At 39.5% G+C, this 16,828-nt stretch overlaps 1 protein-coding gene across 2 annotated transcripts in view; it reads left to right on the top strand.

Annotated features, from left to right (window-relative positions):
- Positions 1 to 14,061, top strand: part of DRD3 (dopamine receptor D3) — a 62,239-nt gene extending 48,178 nt beyond the window's left edge. The window contains exons 5-7 of one of the 2 annotated variants that reach the window (XM_021007165.2): positions 4,548 to 4,628; positions 12,368 to 12,737; positions 13,560 to 14,061. In XM_021007165.2, the coding sequence (XP_020862824.1) occupies positions 4,548 to 4,628; positions 12,368 to 12,737; positions 13,560 to 13,756 (648 nt within the window). In that variant the 3' untranslated portion in view covers positions 13,757 to 14,061. The remainder of the gene's footprint in view (positions 1 to 4,547; positions 4,629 to 12,367; positions 12,738 to 13,559) is intronic. The other variant, XM_021007166.2, reaches the window with a different exon arrangement.
- The last annotated feature ends 2,767 nt before the right edge of the window (positions 14,062 to 16,828 follow it).

Below are 16,828 nucleotides of genomic sequence, written 5' to 3'. Positions count from 1 at the left end.
TTCAGTCAGTCAATCAACAAACATTTATTAATCACCTACTATGTTCTTAGTCACACTGTGCTAAGCCCAGTATGTGCTAGGCATTGTGCTAAGTGTTGGGGATAAAAAAAAAAAGGCAAAATATAGCCCCTGCCCTCAAGTAACTCACAATCTGAAAAACAAGCAAAAAAAAAGTACAATCAAGCTAGATACAGGATAAATAGGAATTAATTAACAGAGAAAAAGTGGTGCAGTGGATAGAGCACCAGTCTGGGAATCAGGAAGATCTAAGTTCAAATCTGGCCTGAGACACTTACTAGCTGTGGGACCCGGGTTAGTCACTTAACCCCATTTGCCTCATTTTCCTCATCTGTAAAATGAGCTGGAGAAGGAAATGGCAAACCTCTCAAGTATCTCTGCCAAGAAAACCTCAAATGAGGTTATGAAGAGTCAGACATGACTGAACAACAACAAAAAAGCACTAGAATTAAGAGGGGTTGGGAAAGGATTCCTGTAGAAGATGAGATTTTGTTGAGTCTTAAAGGAAACCAGGAAAGCCAATAGGCAGAGATGAGGAAGGAGAGCATATGAAGTGTTGCCACCAATAAGATAGTACACCGAACGGGAAGGCATGAAATAAATGTGAGACATGGGCCAGGCGGAGCAGTTAGGACTGACTCAGTTTATTCATCTGAGGGTACAGGTTATATAGAGAAAATCTTAGCCTAGCTACAAAAGAGTCCTCCCTGTGAGACACTCCCCAAACATCTGCTGATAAGTGACAATACCTAATTTCTGGTAATCAGAGTTCCTAGACTGGGATGTAAAACTCCAAGTCTTTTCCCTGGTGCCTAGGCGTCACTTGCATGGAGGGGGGATATGTAAATCTAAGGTTCAGAGAATAAGACAGAATGTCTCCAGAACCTCCCTTGCAGGGGGAGATTTACAGAGCCCTGCCTTGAGCCCTGTGGGTTAAGCCTGGGCAAAGGTCAAGCTTTGTCCTGAATCTTAAACCCAGATAGGACCCTTATAGCCGGCCCTCTACAATGAAGCATGGGAGACACCAAAGAAAATGCCAGGAACTGAGAGATGAGTGTCAAAGGGATGCTAGATGAGCTTAGTTAGCTAGTACAGTCGAGGACTGAGCCTGGGTCAGAAAGTTGTTGTTCAGTTGTGTTCAATTCTTTGTGACCTCACTGAGAATTTTCTTGGCAAAGAGACTGGAGTGGTTTGCCATTTCCTTCTCCAGCTCATTTTACAGATGAGGAAACTGAGGCAAATGGGGTTAAGTGACTTGCCCAAGGTCACGCAACTAGTAAGTGTCTAAGGCTACATTTGAACTCAGGAAGATGAGTCTTCCTGACTCCAGGCCCAGCGCTTGGTATTCCACTGTACCATCTAGCTGCCAGGAGTCAGGCCCAAGCTCAAAGCCAGCCTCAGACACTTACTAGCTGGGTGACCCTGGGTAAGTCATTTGCCCTCTGTCTGCTTCCATTTCCTCCACTATAAAATGGGGATAATAATAACAACTATTGCCCAAGGATCAAATGAGATATTTGTAAAGCACTTGTCCCAGCACCTGGCACACTTAACATATGCTCGTTTCCATCCTCACCAACAGAACTGTCCTCAAATATCACAGACAATTTTTAAGGAAGAAATACAAATACTTAACAATTTATGAAAAGATGCTAAAATTCACTAATAATAAAAAATACAAATCAGAACAACTATGACAACCTCACACCCACCAGCGTGACAACAATAGCAAAGAATAATAAAACCAAATGTTATCAAAGCTGTGGGGAAACACATTCGAATACATTTTTGATCGAACTATATCTAGTGCAAACATTTCAGATAGCAACATGGCAACATTCATTAAAAGTAATCAAACTAGGAGCAGCTAGGTGGTGCAGTAGATAGAGTACCGGCCCTGAAGTCAGGAGGACCTGAATTCAAATCAGCCTCAGACACATAACAATCACTAGCTGTGTGACTCTGGGCAAGTCACTTAACCCCACTTGCCTCAGAAAAAAAAGAAAAGAGTAACCAAACTAATCACACTTTTTGGTCCAATGATTCCACTGGTAGGATTCTTTTTTTTTTCAAAAAAAATCCTAAAAAGGAAAAAAGGACCTGTCTGTACAAGAATATTTATAGCTATTCTATTTGTAATGGAAAAAAAACCCAGAAATAACCTCTATGTCCAACAACTGGAGACTAGATGAATAAACCATAGTATGATAATATAGAATATTCCAGTGTCATAAAAAGTGATAAATATAGATAGATACATATAGATATACATTTCCATAGAGAGCTCTATAGCTACCTATATGTGTATCCACATAGAGATACATAAATGTTTGTATATATGTACATGAAGCTTATAAGGAAACAACCATAACAAAGGTAAGGCAAGCACTTATCTTAGGTATACAAAATGAAATGTGCAGAAATGTGTATAAAATATGTATCTGCAATGCCAAGGATGTGAGTGCCATGCCAATAGAATGTGAGGACAATTTAATATTCTTCCTTACAGCTCCAAATCAGTTAGTTATAGTGCTGCAAGGAAATGTGGAAGGACCTATGTGCAGTGGCAACAAATAACATGTATAGAACTAGAATTGTATATACATTGATTGTTTTTCTTTTTCTTTTTTTCTTTTTTTGGCTAGGCAATGGGGTTAAGTGACTTGCCCAGAGTCACACAGCTAGTGATTGTTATATACCTGAGGCTGGATTTGAACTCAGGTCCTCCTGAATCAAAGGCCGGTGCTCTACCCACTGTGCCACCTAGCTGCCCCTTGTATATACATTGAGTAGTTGATTGTTACTCTTCTTTCTCAAAGAGGACCAAAATACATCACTATGTTGGGGTCAAGGTACAGTGCGTCTGGGAAGGCTCTACCACAGGTTGGGCGCAATCAGTTCACATGAATATTTGGAGTGAGATGTCTCTAAATTTGCACATTCACGTTTCTTTTGAGCTACTGCAATTCTGCTTTGCTCATACAGCACAGTAGTTCTTTGATGTAAGTATGCCATGTAGGGTGGTCCTGGGCCAGTGTCTCCCATGTCTCACAATCCATTCCAAAGTTCTTCAAAGAGTCCTTCAGAGTGTCCTTATAATAGCTTCTTCTGACCTCCAGATGAATGCTTGCCTTGGGAAAGTTATCCATACAATAGACTTTTAGGCAAATATATGTTTGGCATTTGATCAACATGGCCAGTCCATCAGAGTTGTGCTCTCTGCAGCAGAGTTTGAATGCTTGGCAGTTTAGCTCAAGAAAGAACCTCAGTGTCTAGAACCTTATCTTACCAGGTGATCTTCAGAATCTTCCTAAGACAATTCAAACAGAAGTGATTCAGTTTCCTAGAATGGCGCTGGTAGAGTGTCCAGGTTTTACAGGCATACAGCAATGAGGTCAGAACAATGGCTCTGTAGATCACTTTGGTAGGCAGTCTAATACCTCTTCTCTCCCACACCTTCATAAAATGAAAGGGGGAAGAGGACAGGGAAGGAAGAGAAGGGGACAGAAGAGGAGGGGAAAGAAGAATGTATCAGAACTATGGACAGAAAGGAATGCAAGGGGAAAAAATTTGTTGCTTGTTTATTAATTCATTAGGTTCTAGCTTGCTAATTAAAAAAAAAGATAAAATTTGTAAAGGGATTCATTTGGGTATTTGTTAGGCAGTACCTGTAGTGTCAAAACAAAGTATGTCAATAAATTTCTTTTTTTAATTGCTAATAACAATGCAAATACCAGAGGGATTCCTCAGAAGATTAAGAGGTTATCTCCAAGCCCAGCCCTCTCCATTATCTTAAAATAGAAAAACAAAACAAAATTAACCATCAAAAAACCTGCACTAGATAGAATAAAACAATCAACAACAAAGAGCAGATGTGGATGAGGAGAGGGGTTGAAGACTTTTGGAGATGTACTTTCAATTGACCTAGGAAAGAAAAAAGAGGGGAATGTTGTCTTTTCTCTCTCTCATATTTCCTGAAGTTGGAGAGCATTTCAAGACAGGACCTTGGCAGGGGAACAGGGGGAAAGAGGAATCAAATTCCGCTAGTGAAAAGGGGCTGCTCTGAAGGCTTTGCAACATGTGCCTCCTAGGTAAGGGTATGCTTCAGGGAGCTCAAAGCAGGTTCCTTCCAGGAAGAATGAAAGCCCTCCTTCAGGGGACTTTCCTCTAAGCATATGATGAGCTTCTTAGGCTCAGTCTCACCCCACAAACAGGATATGATTAGGTCTTTAGGGGCTCCCAGTTCAAGGATAAGAAGACTGAGGTCTAAAGAGAAGATATGGGTGACCCCAGGATATGCAGGTAAAATGAGAATTTTTCCTTTTGACGGAGGTGATGTAGGTGATGAATTGAAGGCCTTGGATTCAGCACATATGCTGTAAATTTTTTTAACTGACAAAAGCCTAAGAATTTCACCAATGTAATGAGCATTTATCCTATTCAAGTTAATTCTATGTCACTCCCATGATGTACTACTGGGGGAACTTATTTTATATCTAAATTTCTCTTCTTTCTTTACCCCATACTAGTCTATCTTTCTGCGGCGGCATGCAATTCGGCATTTCTCAATAAGGTCCAGATTTTCCTCATCAGAAACCACGGGGAAAACAGTAAGTAGGCCATTCTTTGAACATAAGAAAAAGATGTTTCCTTGAAATCATTCATTGAAAGATGAAACAACAGAGACAACTTTGTTTGACAACCCTCACTAATATCAGTGATGGATAAAACAGGGAGATGTATGCTTGCCAAAGGGGAAGGAAGGGAATGGAAGGAAGGAAATAAGCATTCATGCGGCACATATACTATGCCAGGCACTGTGCTAAGAGCTTTTTACAAATATTATATCATTTGATTCTCACAACAACCCTGGGAGGTAGATGCTACAATTATCCTCATTTTACAGTTGAGTAAACTGAGGCAAACAGCATTTAAATAACTTGTCCAGGATCACTGAGCTGGATTTGAGTTCAGGTCTTCCTAACTCCAGGCCCAGCACTCCATCCACTGTGCCACCAGCTGTCTGTAGATATTTGCCACCATTGTGGAAAATATCTAGGATGATAGGGGAAAGAAAAACCATAGCTCTTTTCTATTGTAATATGAATAATATTGGAATATGTCCCCTAGAAGCATGATTTATGCTTATAACCATTTCATATACTTATACTAGGGTAACTATACCCCCTCTCCTACACAAGCACTTGTATACATAGATATACACATAATATATGCCAAATCTGAGATCCTTTCTGATTTTTTTTTTTTGCAATGTAGTAGGCAACATCAAATTATAGTACTTGAATGTTTCTTAGACAGGGATGTGAGGGTGAAGAACTGGGTCAGAATGGAGTGATGAGATTTCGGTCATCCATAAATGTTAGAAGAAATAGAACGAGAAACCAAGATTGTCTGAGTGGAACAGAAAGACAGAGGAAGGGGAAAGGGAAACGTTCTCTTCAGATACAATTTAAAGCTAATTAATTCTGAAAGAGAAGACAGATTTGCAGCTTTGTGACTGAAGTATTCTATTTATTCACTGAACCAGAGGATAGCACAAAACTATCTCACAAGCTGCCCAGCACCTCACTACCCCAAAGAAGCCTCACACTGCCATTGAAACATAAAGTGCTCTAATGGGACCCAGGCTCCAAGAGAAGGAAGGGTTTTCTTTCTCCTCCAACTACCAAAGCCAAGAGCTCATTATAAAAGGAGCTTTGAAATTTCAGCAGTGGTGAAGGGCTGAACCTTTGTGTCTTTGTCATGTCTGTGTCTAGCTAATTAACTGCTTTTCACAATGAGAAGCAACTAGAGCTGTCAAAGGTAGGAAGCTATCCAAGGCAGATAACTCAGGAATTCCTAATCCAGATCAATTTCGAGGAGATAGAATAGGGAAGGAGAAAAAAAAAATGGTATACTAGCAGGACTATTTCAAGGGTCAAGGCTGGTCCTAATAACTGCAGTGAAAACTCGGTTATGCCATCCTATGTGGGTGATGGACTTGGTGTGTCATGTAGAGTGGCTGTGGTATTCCTTATGCCAGTCTTGGAGATTAGGATAAGAGGCAGCAGAGATAGCTGAAGGAGTCAGGTAAGAAAGATCCTAGAGGAAGGGGGACCCTCAGGTTACTTTGTGTCCTATAATCCTAAGATTGTGCTTGCCAAGCACTATCTCTCTTACAAAAGAGGAAAAGATTAAAAGGGAGGCAGGCTGAAATGTGGCAGATATGGTACCATTGTGCTTAAACCCTTAGCATAATGATTAGAGTTGTATTTGCCAGCTGGCATGGTTGGACTGATTTTGCAAAGACCATCCCCCTTCCCCCAAAAAACCTTCCAGGTCATCTACAGTTTCAAGGAGATAATGGGAACATTTTCTTATTCAGACAGTAAGGGGGAAAGGAGGGAGTCAAAAGGAATTTTTCCTCTTCTCCAAAGTTTATTAGTTAGAAATGTCACCTTTAAACACAAAGAAGAAAATCCATAGAACCCTCTCAAAAATACCTATGACACCTAAGAGTACTGTGGAATCCCATATTTCAATATTTCAAGAGACTTATGATTTCGTTGATGTGGGTACTCACTCCACTGGGGCATACTGCAACCCATCATCTCATTCTGGGAGACTCTTGTCCTGCTTTGGCAGGATATTCTCCTCAGAGACCCCACGTAATTTGCGGGGGGGCTTCCTTTCAGATCTCCTGACAGTATGTAGATTCCAAAAGAACACACAAGCTTTCTTTCAATTATCTCTTGCTCTTGCTACGTGATTGGTCCTTTTCTCTGATAACATCCTGCACATCACTTTGCCTTCATAGTTTTTCATTAGTAAATATTACAGCGTATTCATACATATCATATGCCTTTCCATCGCCCTTTGGATGGCTCACAACTTTAATTCATCAAGAGACTATGATGTTCCATGATCCATAACCACACAGTTTCACTGGGAAAATATTGACATTAAAAACATGGGCCTTTGTTTTAGGGAAAACTATAGAGTCATGAAAAGCACTGCTCAATTTCCCAAAGGCAATATAGCCCGCTCTCCTCCTCCCATTCAGTTATAAACTCAGTTCACTTTCAATACAGAGTGTCTATACAAGATATATATACTAATGGACATACATATATATATATATATATACATATATATATATATATATATATATACACACACACATATATATGTACATGTGTGTGTATACACATGGGTTTTCTAGCCAACTGTCTATAGGAATTGGGACAATCACCATTCTTCATCCCCTGAGTTTTTCCAGTGTGGATAGTTAGACCAAATTCATTTGAGTGATTATGGATTTCATTTAGGAGGCTACAAAATGTTCTGGGACTTAATTCAATCATAAAATGTCCTCCCCAAATAGGACCATAGAGGATTTCACTATCTATAAGGAATTTCTTTTTCACTTGGATATCCTCTATGACTGTAGTAAATACTTCCTTTTTTTATCCTTCATGTGATAATCAGAGGGTCATCAAACAAAGTTATGTCTATTGTTCCATCTCTCCAAGAATCATTTATGATCTTGATGTGTATGGGAAACATATTGTTAGAAGAAAGCCTTTAAAGAAACATTTTCCTCCAATAAAGCATATTTTATAGTAAAAAAAAAAAGCAAACAATAAGCATTGCTAGATCATATATTTTCTATACTTTTGCCCATTGTGTGACCATAAAGCTGTGGTTTGTGGTTGAATGTCATTTGAATAGCCTGCCTATTCCCTTTTCAGATCTTCATCAGTTTTACTCCCAATATATGTATAGATAAGTCTCTTAGAGATTCAGTAGAAATGGGAAAGTAGCTATATCTGTTCATTGTCAATATTTCTTTTTGCTTACTTTTTTTAGCAATAATAATATCCATAATTTTTCCCCAATACCATTTGATATCTTCCCCTCCTAGAGATATCTTGAGAATGAATCCCTCAAAATCCTATCACCTCTAGCACAGACCTGTTCTGTGAGTACTCACTCTGGTCTAATTATATGCAAAACACCATGTAAACCTTAAAATGCTGAAATCAGTGGCAATTGGATGGCACAGAGAATAAAGCACAGGGCTTGGAGTTAGAAAGAGCTAACTATTTCCACTCACTGGTCACTGTATAAGGATTTCCCATTCAGAATAACAACAACTAAGTGTTTCTAGGCAGTCTAAAAATTGTATAATACTTAGCATGCCCAGACCCCCTCTCCCCCCACTTTATTCCCATTCTTCCCTCATCACTGATGAAGCAATAAGGGGTTGCACAAGACTCTGGGCCATTTTGCATTGTTCTTTGTAAATAAGTTGCCATGGGTAACTATTACCAAGTGGCCAATCTACTGGTAATAAGCCTCTGCATATTTAATGAGGTTGAGCCTCACTTGGGCACCTACCTTACACTAAGAACCCGCATGGCTACCCCAAGAATCTTGGCATGTCAAACTCATTTCTTTTTTTGATGGAGTTAGTAGATTTAGAGATCAGGAGACAAAACTTTAGAAATGGGATACTTAGATTTGAGCAACATATTTGATAGCCTCTCATACTATCTTTTTGTACCAGCTGGAAGAAAATAAGCTAGATAATAATACATCAAAGTTGATTCAAAATTGGTTAAATGACCAGGTCCAAAGGGTAAGTGACGTCAAGCTAGAAGAAAGGCACACAGGAATGTTCCAATGATCCGTCTTTGGTCCATGGGCAACATTTTAAATGGTAACTTGTTAAATTATCAATGTCTTGAATGGAGATAGATTTGTTATGATTAACAAATATGCATATGACACAAAATTGGGAGGAATAGCTCACACAATGGAGAACAGAGGCAAGATCCAAGATTTCAGCAGTCTTTTGAAGGCTAAAATTATCATCATAGCAGGTCAAAAATTATTGCCAGCTCTGCTTTGGGTAGAAAAAGAGCTCTAGAAGATTTCTAAATTATTTAAGTCCCCCACCACTGCTATGTAAACCTCTGGGCCAGGATCTGTTTCCTGAATACTTCAACTATTTCTTCTTTCTATCCAGGCGGTTTGTAATATACTGTGGTGACAATTTTACTTCCGTTTTTGCCTCTATTAATTTATACCCAAATGTTCTCCATCATACTTTCTTCCTCTGATTCTTGGACTTGCTCACATAAATATATCTTCTTTTTTTTATGATACCCTCCTTTCCCCCATGCATACATGTGGGCACATGTGCTCACACACACACGTGCGCGCACACACGCACACACACACACACACACACACACACACACACTTTTACCTATAAAGTTTCTTTTAACTGAGGCATACCTAACCAGAATCATATTCTAGTTATGGAATATCCTATCAGGTCTTGTGGGTAGCATTAGGACCTAGAGTTCATTTTGCTTGTTGCCTATATCTTGTGCAATTGTAAACAGATTACTTGGAGCTATAGATTTTACTACTATTTCCTTCCTTTGACTTTATCTCTTGAGAACCGTGGAGTATCTCCAATGCCATTCTTCCTACATTTGAGCTACTCTTTCATAGTTCTAGGTTGGTAGATATATCTAGGTTGTTTCCTCCTTCCCTCTTCTTTTTCAATTTAAAGTGCTTTGGATTTCATGTACAAGACCCCAGGAAAAACCTTCTTGACAGGCTTTGTAAGGTATACTCTAACCCTGACTAGGAGCTTGTCATTCCATGATGAAGAAATCCAAATCCATTCTTAGAAACCATCTCTTTAACCATCTTTTTGCTTCTCGAATCTGCTTTTATCTTCAGTAAATGGGCTTTCAATGGGCAGAAAAGAAGAAAAGACAATCTCTGCCCCTGAGTTCTTCAGTTTCTTCCCCAAAATGTTATAATCTCTGGCTGTGCTTCCAAGATCCTTTCTGGCAGTACCAACGTGAATCGCCAGAATTGGACAGTAGCCATCTGTTTTGACAAGTCTTGGGAAGTTCTCTTTGATGTATTGGATACATCCTCCAAGAAGACAACGCATCTTTCCATTATTGCTATCAGGCTGACAAATAGCTGCCTCAGTACCCCTCAGCAAAGAGTCCCCAACCACCATTAATGATAACAGCTGACATACATATATGTGGCGGTCTATGGTTTGTTTTTCGTATGTCATTTCATTTGATCTACTGTTCTTTTCTTCTTTTACCACAAGTCTTCTCTTCTAATTTGTATCTAACACCACCTGTGGAATTATTTTATAATTTCTGGGAGGAAAAAACACTGTTTCCTTCTCAGAGTGTTCAGTTCTCTCCTCTTCAGGAAGAGCCTCAAATTTGTTTTTTGTTTTTTTTAGCTCCAAAGTATACAATGGTCCTTCTTCCCTTCCTCCTTTGTGGGACATGCTTTTATTCTACAAACTCTTAAAAGTGATCAGCATGCCCCTCCACCTCTTTAAATCCTCTTCCATTTTTTTCACAATGAAGCCATTATTCCACATTTTTGGTTTATTCTTACTAACATTTTACTGACTCTGATAATCCGGAGTGTGAAAGGTCATTGCTCGATCCCTTTTACTTTTCTTCTAGGAAGGAGACAGGCCTGAACTTTGTTTTGGGTTTTTTAAATTGTTTTTACTCTAAACTTAAACACTAAATCAAATGAGCGTTTCCATGTACACATTAGAGCCGAAAAAGAGGTTTGTACATGAAACTGTGAATTTCTGTTATACACAGCTTGCTTTTCTTTTTTAAATATGTAATCTATTCAACATGTGACTTTCAAAGCTGTTCTGCTTGTCTGATTCCATTCTAGCCTTCTTCCTGTTCTCTTCTATGCATTTTTAAATGCCACAATGACCTTCTTTTCTTTTTCCTCCTTTTTTAGCAACCCTATCCATAGCCCTACTTTCACCAGCTCTACCCCTCCTTGAAAAAATTCACTTGTTAACCTTGTAACAAATATGTATAAGACATGTAACATATAAGATATGTATGTCCACATGGGTTATCTAAATGTGTAAATGTGCAATTCACAGGTGGCACAGACTGGAATCTGGCTATCCCTTTCTAAGGGAGATTACAATTTCTTCTTTGAAGGAAGCAGGAGAAGGGCCATGGCTAAGAATTTATTCCTCTCTGAGAGAGGTGTCAGACTAGACTTACAGCTGTTTCAAATATTGCTGATCCTGGAGTATGAACCTGGTTCAGAACAAAAGCCCTTTCCCTGGTCACTCTGAAGGGGAAAGGTTATGTGACCCAACTTAGCTCATTCCTTTCAAATACTGGATATACAAAAGACCATCAGAAAAGTAAAGCCATTTATCCAAGCATATAGCAAACAGAAATCAGAGAAGTTATACAGATTAAAATATACTAGAAGAGCAAATGAGCTCTTAAGAAGGGAGTGAAATGAGATCTCAACTCAAATCAAGACAGTTTCTCTGAAGCCTCTAGGCAGACAAAATGGAAATCTTCCAGTACTAAGTCTGTATCCCAAAGAGATCATAAAAAGGAGAAAAGACCCACATGTACAAAAATATTTATAGCAGCTCTTTTTGTGGTGGCAAAGAATTGGAAACTGAGGGAATGCCCATCAATTGGGGAATGGCTGAATAAGTTGCGGCATATGAATATAATGTTATATCATTATGCTATAAGAAATATGAGCAGGCAGATTTCAGAAAAGCCTGAAAAGACTTACATGAACTGATAGTGAGTGAAGTGAGCAGAACCAGGAGAACATCGTACACAGCAACGGCAACATTATGTCACAGTTAACTATGACAGACTTAGTTCTTCTCACAATTCCAAAAAACTCATAGTGGAAAATGCTAACCACATCCAGACAAAGAACTATGGAGTCTGAATGAAGATAAAAGCATACTATTTTCACTTTTGGGGGATTTTGTATTTTCTTTCTTGTGTTTTTTCCCTTTTGTTCTCATTCTTCTTTCACAACACGACTAATGTGGAAATACATTTGACTAGATTGTACATGTATATCCTGTATCAGATTGCTTGCTCGCTGTCTTGGGAGGGGGGGGAGGGATGGAGAAAAATTTGGGACTCATAATGTTGCAAAAATGAATGCTGAAAACTATCTTTACATGTAATTAGAAAAAATAAAATATTATCAAGTTGTAAAAAAAAAAAAAGACTTGAGTTCAAATCCTACCCCAGACACTAACTACCTTTATAACTCCAGGCAATTCATTCTACCTTTGTAAGTCTCAGTTTCTTCATTTGTTAAATGGTGATATTAGCATCTACCCCACAGGGTTGGGAAACTCCAATGAGTTATGTATGTATGTAATGTGTATAAAGTGTTTTCTAAACCTTAACAGGATATATAAATGTGAATTATTATTTTCATCATCATCATCATTTTTAAAATTTATTTTCCATCCTCGCAGGAACCTACTGAAGAAAAAGAATATCCCCCTGGCTGTCAAGATTCCCTTTTATCCCATCTTCAGGTCACCTCTCCAGGAAGGGCCCATTCATCTGAGAAACTGCTGGCAGCAATGGAATTGAAACGCTACTATAGCTTCTGCCAGGATGCCCCTTTGCCTAAGCCAGGACACCAAAATGAGGAAGGAGAGTTGAAAGGAGCTGGGAGGACTCTGGGAGGGCTGAACCCCACCATGGCTCCCAAGCTAGGCTTAGAGGTTCGGAAACTCAGCAGTGGCAGAATGATGACTTCCCTGAGGCTGAGTTCCCAGCAGCCCCGTAGTGTTCCACTTCGAGAAAAGAAAGCAACCCAGATGCTGGTGATCGTTTTGGGTGAGTTGCTGGGAATAGCATTTGCCAGAAGGTAGAAATCTGCATCATAAAGATACAGGCCCCGGATATTCCCTAGGATGAATAAAAACCATCCTCACCTCAGTTGTTCACTACCAAGCCAAAAAGCACTGAATCTGGCCTCAAAGGATGTGAGTGCAAGTCCTGATTCTTCCAGCATTAGCTGTATGTCTTTAACCTCTTAACTTAGCCACTTAACCTATAAATCTCAGTTTCCTTTGTAAAATGAGGATAATACTTGTATTACCTGTCTCCCAGCTATTTGATTCAAATAAAATAAGGTACACTTTGCAAATGATAAAATGTTATGTTCAAATGAAGTGATGAGAATAACTCACATGAATATCTCTCTTTAAATTTTGCAAACAATTTCATATATTTATATTGTGTTATGTTATGTTATGTTATGTTATGTTATGTTATGTTATTTATATATATCATTTGATATGCTAATGGAAACAGTATGGTATAGTATAAAGAGACCTAGCTCTTCACTTACTAGCCATGTAACATTGAGCAAGTGACTTAAGTTTCCTGGGCCTCAGTTTTCTCATTTGTAAAATGAGAAGACTGGATAAGAGGGCCTTTAAGGTCTCTTACAGTGATACATCTATGAACCCATGGTAATGATAATGCTTCAGAGAGATATTAAGAACTATTAAAGAGATACCTGGGAACCAAAAAGTTGGGGAGGGACAGAAGGAAGATGCAATGGTTTAGGTCTCCTATACTGTTTTGACACATGTTGGGGAAAAATGCAAAATGAAACGTCTAATTTGTTTACTTTCTCCATTTGAAATCTAGGGGCTTTCATTATCTGCTGGCTGCCTTTCTTCTTGACCCACATCCTCAATACTCACTGCCAGGCCTGCCATGTGCCCCCAGAGCTCTATAGTGCCACCACATGGCTGGGTTATGTGAACAGCGCCCTCAACCCTGTGATCTACACCACCTTCAATGTAGAGTTCCGCAGAGCTTTCCTCAAAATCCTGTCCTGCTAAAGGAGGAGAGAAGAGTCACCACCTTTATTGACTTCCCCTGGCCTCTCCAGGGACAATGACGATTGAAACTGTATAGGGTGGGGCAGTTAGAAGCCTCCTACATTCTAGGCTTTCACCTGCCAGAATGCTTGACATCTTTGTATTGTAATTGGTCTTTCAACTTCAGTAGTTCACATCTTCAATCCATGCTTCACAGAAATGCCCAAGTAATCTTCTTAATGTGACACTGATATATGACTCCTATACACAAATCTTCAGGCCTCTCCATTGCTTTCAAAATAAAATTTAAACTCCTTATCCTGGCATTTAAGGCTCTCCACAATTTGGCTGCAGACTGTCTTTCCAGTCTTGTCTGACATTATTCTGCTGCACAAGCTGTAAGTTTTGTCCAAATAGGACAACTTGCCATACTTGTTCTTATCTTGCTGTCCTCGGGGGCCATTTCTTTGCTCATGCCTTCCCCCTATCCCTGGGATGGACTACTCTCCTCCCCATCTATGCCTGTTAGAATATTTCCCTTCCTTCAAGACACAACTCAAACAGTATTTCCTATGTGAATCTTTGCCAGATCTCCCTTTCCTCAAATTTTCTGCAAGCACTCTGGTCTAGCTCTCTTCATTGCCCTTATCACATTATACACTGTGTTGTATTTATTGGTCTATGTGTCAGATATTCTTGTAATCTTGTAATGAGATAATATATTTGCAAAGCACTTAGCACAGTGCCTAACACATAGTAGGTCTTAATAAATACTTGTTCCCTCCCCCATTATATTATAAACTCCCCGATGCTAGGTATTCCTATCCTATTCTATTTATTTGTCTATATGTCTGATATTTTTGTAATCTCTTCGTAAATTTTAAATTCCTTGAAACTAAAGATCCCTATCTGTCCTATCTATTTGCCTAAATGTTTGATATTCCCCTCCCATGAGACTGTAATTCCTCCCACTCCCCATTAGATTATAAAATCCCAGAAGCTAGGAATTATGTTGTTGCCTTTCATTCCTGAATCCTCAGAGCTTGGCACATAGTAAGTGTTTAATAAATGTTTGTCAGATTAAAGATTTTGGATCTCTTAAGATGGCAGGAGGCAGCAAATCACATAAATTGCTCCATAAAAGATGGACTGCCCCATGTTTCCAGGTGAAATCTAAGAACACTCAAGCTATTTTTTTTAATGACTAGAGAGGACATGAGGGTGACAAACAATAATTCTCAAAGAAAAGGCTAATGCCAAATGCTAAACAAAAAGTTATGTCAGGCATAATTGGACAGAGAGTAGACAGACAGCATCACTCACATTGAACCATCACTCAGCCAGGTCAATGTTATGCAGTATATTCAGCACTAACTCCATGGAGGAAATTTCTTCACTCATCACTCAGTAATAAAAATAGGGAAGCCCTTCCGTCCAAGAGCATAGGATCCCTATAGGAGAGTGACAACATGACTAATGGTTACTTTATGGACATAGACACTCAAGAATCACTATGTATGAGTAATAAAACCATAGATTTAGTCTTGCAAGGAACCCTAGACACTATGTAGTCCACCTTTCTCATTATAGTTAAATGTGTTGTCCAAGGTCACAGAAGTAGTAAGCAACAGAGGCAAAATTTGAACCCAGGTTCTCTGACTCCAAAGCCAGTGGGTTTTATATTCTACCACAAGAGAACTCATGTTTCTCCAAGGAAGCAAGAGCTTCCTTGGGATTCAACTCTAAGTCTATGACCTGGATAACAACAGTATTATAGCTGAGAGCTGCTGATGTTCAACCCTGCCAGCCCTCCTGAGGGAGTAAAGCAGTTTGGGAGTTGCCTTTTGGTAGCTTGCTTCCTTGACCCCCAGGACAGATAAGTGTCACTAAGTACCAGCCAGATGAATGTTCCACAACGTACTCTGCACTGACACCATAGCAGGAATTTGTCTCCTTCATCACTTTGGGTAGCTATTAGCCTCAATAACCTTTAAATGTCAACTCAGCTCCAATGCCCAAGTTTTTCCCTAGCCCAAGCCTACATATGCAGTTCTCTAAGTATAAAGATGGAGCAGCTAGGTGGCACAGTGGGTAGAGTGTCCGACCTGGAATCAGGAAGACTCATCTCCCTGAGTGCAAATCTGGCCTCAGACACTTAGTAGCGGTATGACTCTGGGCAAGTCACTTAACCTTGTTTGCTTCAGTTTCCTCATCTATAAAATGAGCTGGAGAAGGAAATGGCAAACCACTCCAGCATCTTTGCCAAGAAAACTCCAAGTGGGGTCACCAAGAGTCAGACACAACTAAAAAGTCTGAACAACAACAATAAAGTATAAAGATGAAACCAAGGCAGCGATAGCCCATAGTTGGCTCGTATAACTTTATGAAATCCGTAAGTAATCATGGCCTATCCATGGCACATCAAAAGCAAGTGATCTCATGACCTCATATGTGGAGTATTATGTGCCATCCTCAGGAGAGAGAAACTAGCTACCCAGGTGACTTAGTAGGCCTCCAGAATCCCCATGTTCTGCTGACACTATAACCAGAGGGTCTCCTTGTCTGGGTCAAGGTGAACTATCCCTGAGCTATCTCTCCACCTAATTCTTATAGAATCCCTGAAGGGGGCATGGCTTTCACTTCTCCAGGTTCCCCAGAGGAATGCCAACTATCAGGAGGGAGAGGAACAGCAGTGTGCTGGTAAATGTTTAACAACTGACTCTCAAAAAATGCATGCAGAATATTCTTTTAAGTCTAATCTGCATTATTAATATTTTATCAATACTTTTTAAAGTCTAAACAATCAACAAAATAACAAATCAATGCTTGATTTGTAGCGTTTGCTGATTTCCAAGGTGTAAATGCTCCCACTGAAAATTTAACAATCAGCTCAAGCTGGCATGAGTAAGTTCCATCACATCCCTAAAGAGAATGGATTTGGAGGCTTGCCCAAAGTTGCCCATGGACTCTATTTTGCCATTGAGAAGCAGCTTGATATAGATTACACAGTTAGATAGATGGATAGATAAATATGTGAGTGAATGTGTGTGTGTGTGTGTGTGTGTGTGTGTGTGAGAGAGAGAGAGAGAGAGA

Source organism: Phascolarctos cinereus, unplaced genomic scaffold, assembly GCF_003287225.1.
Source record: "Phascolarctos cinereus isolate Bilbo 61053 unplaced genomic scaffold, phaCin_HiC Scaffold_726;HRSCAF=1367, whole genome shotgun sequence".
NCBI lineage: Eukaryota > Metazoa > Chordata > Mammalia > Diprotodontia > Phascolarctidae > Phascolarctos > Phascolarctos cinereus.
The sequence above is the reverse complement of the archived record's forward strand: the minus strand, read 5'-3'. Positions and strand labels throughout refer to the sequence as shown.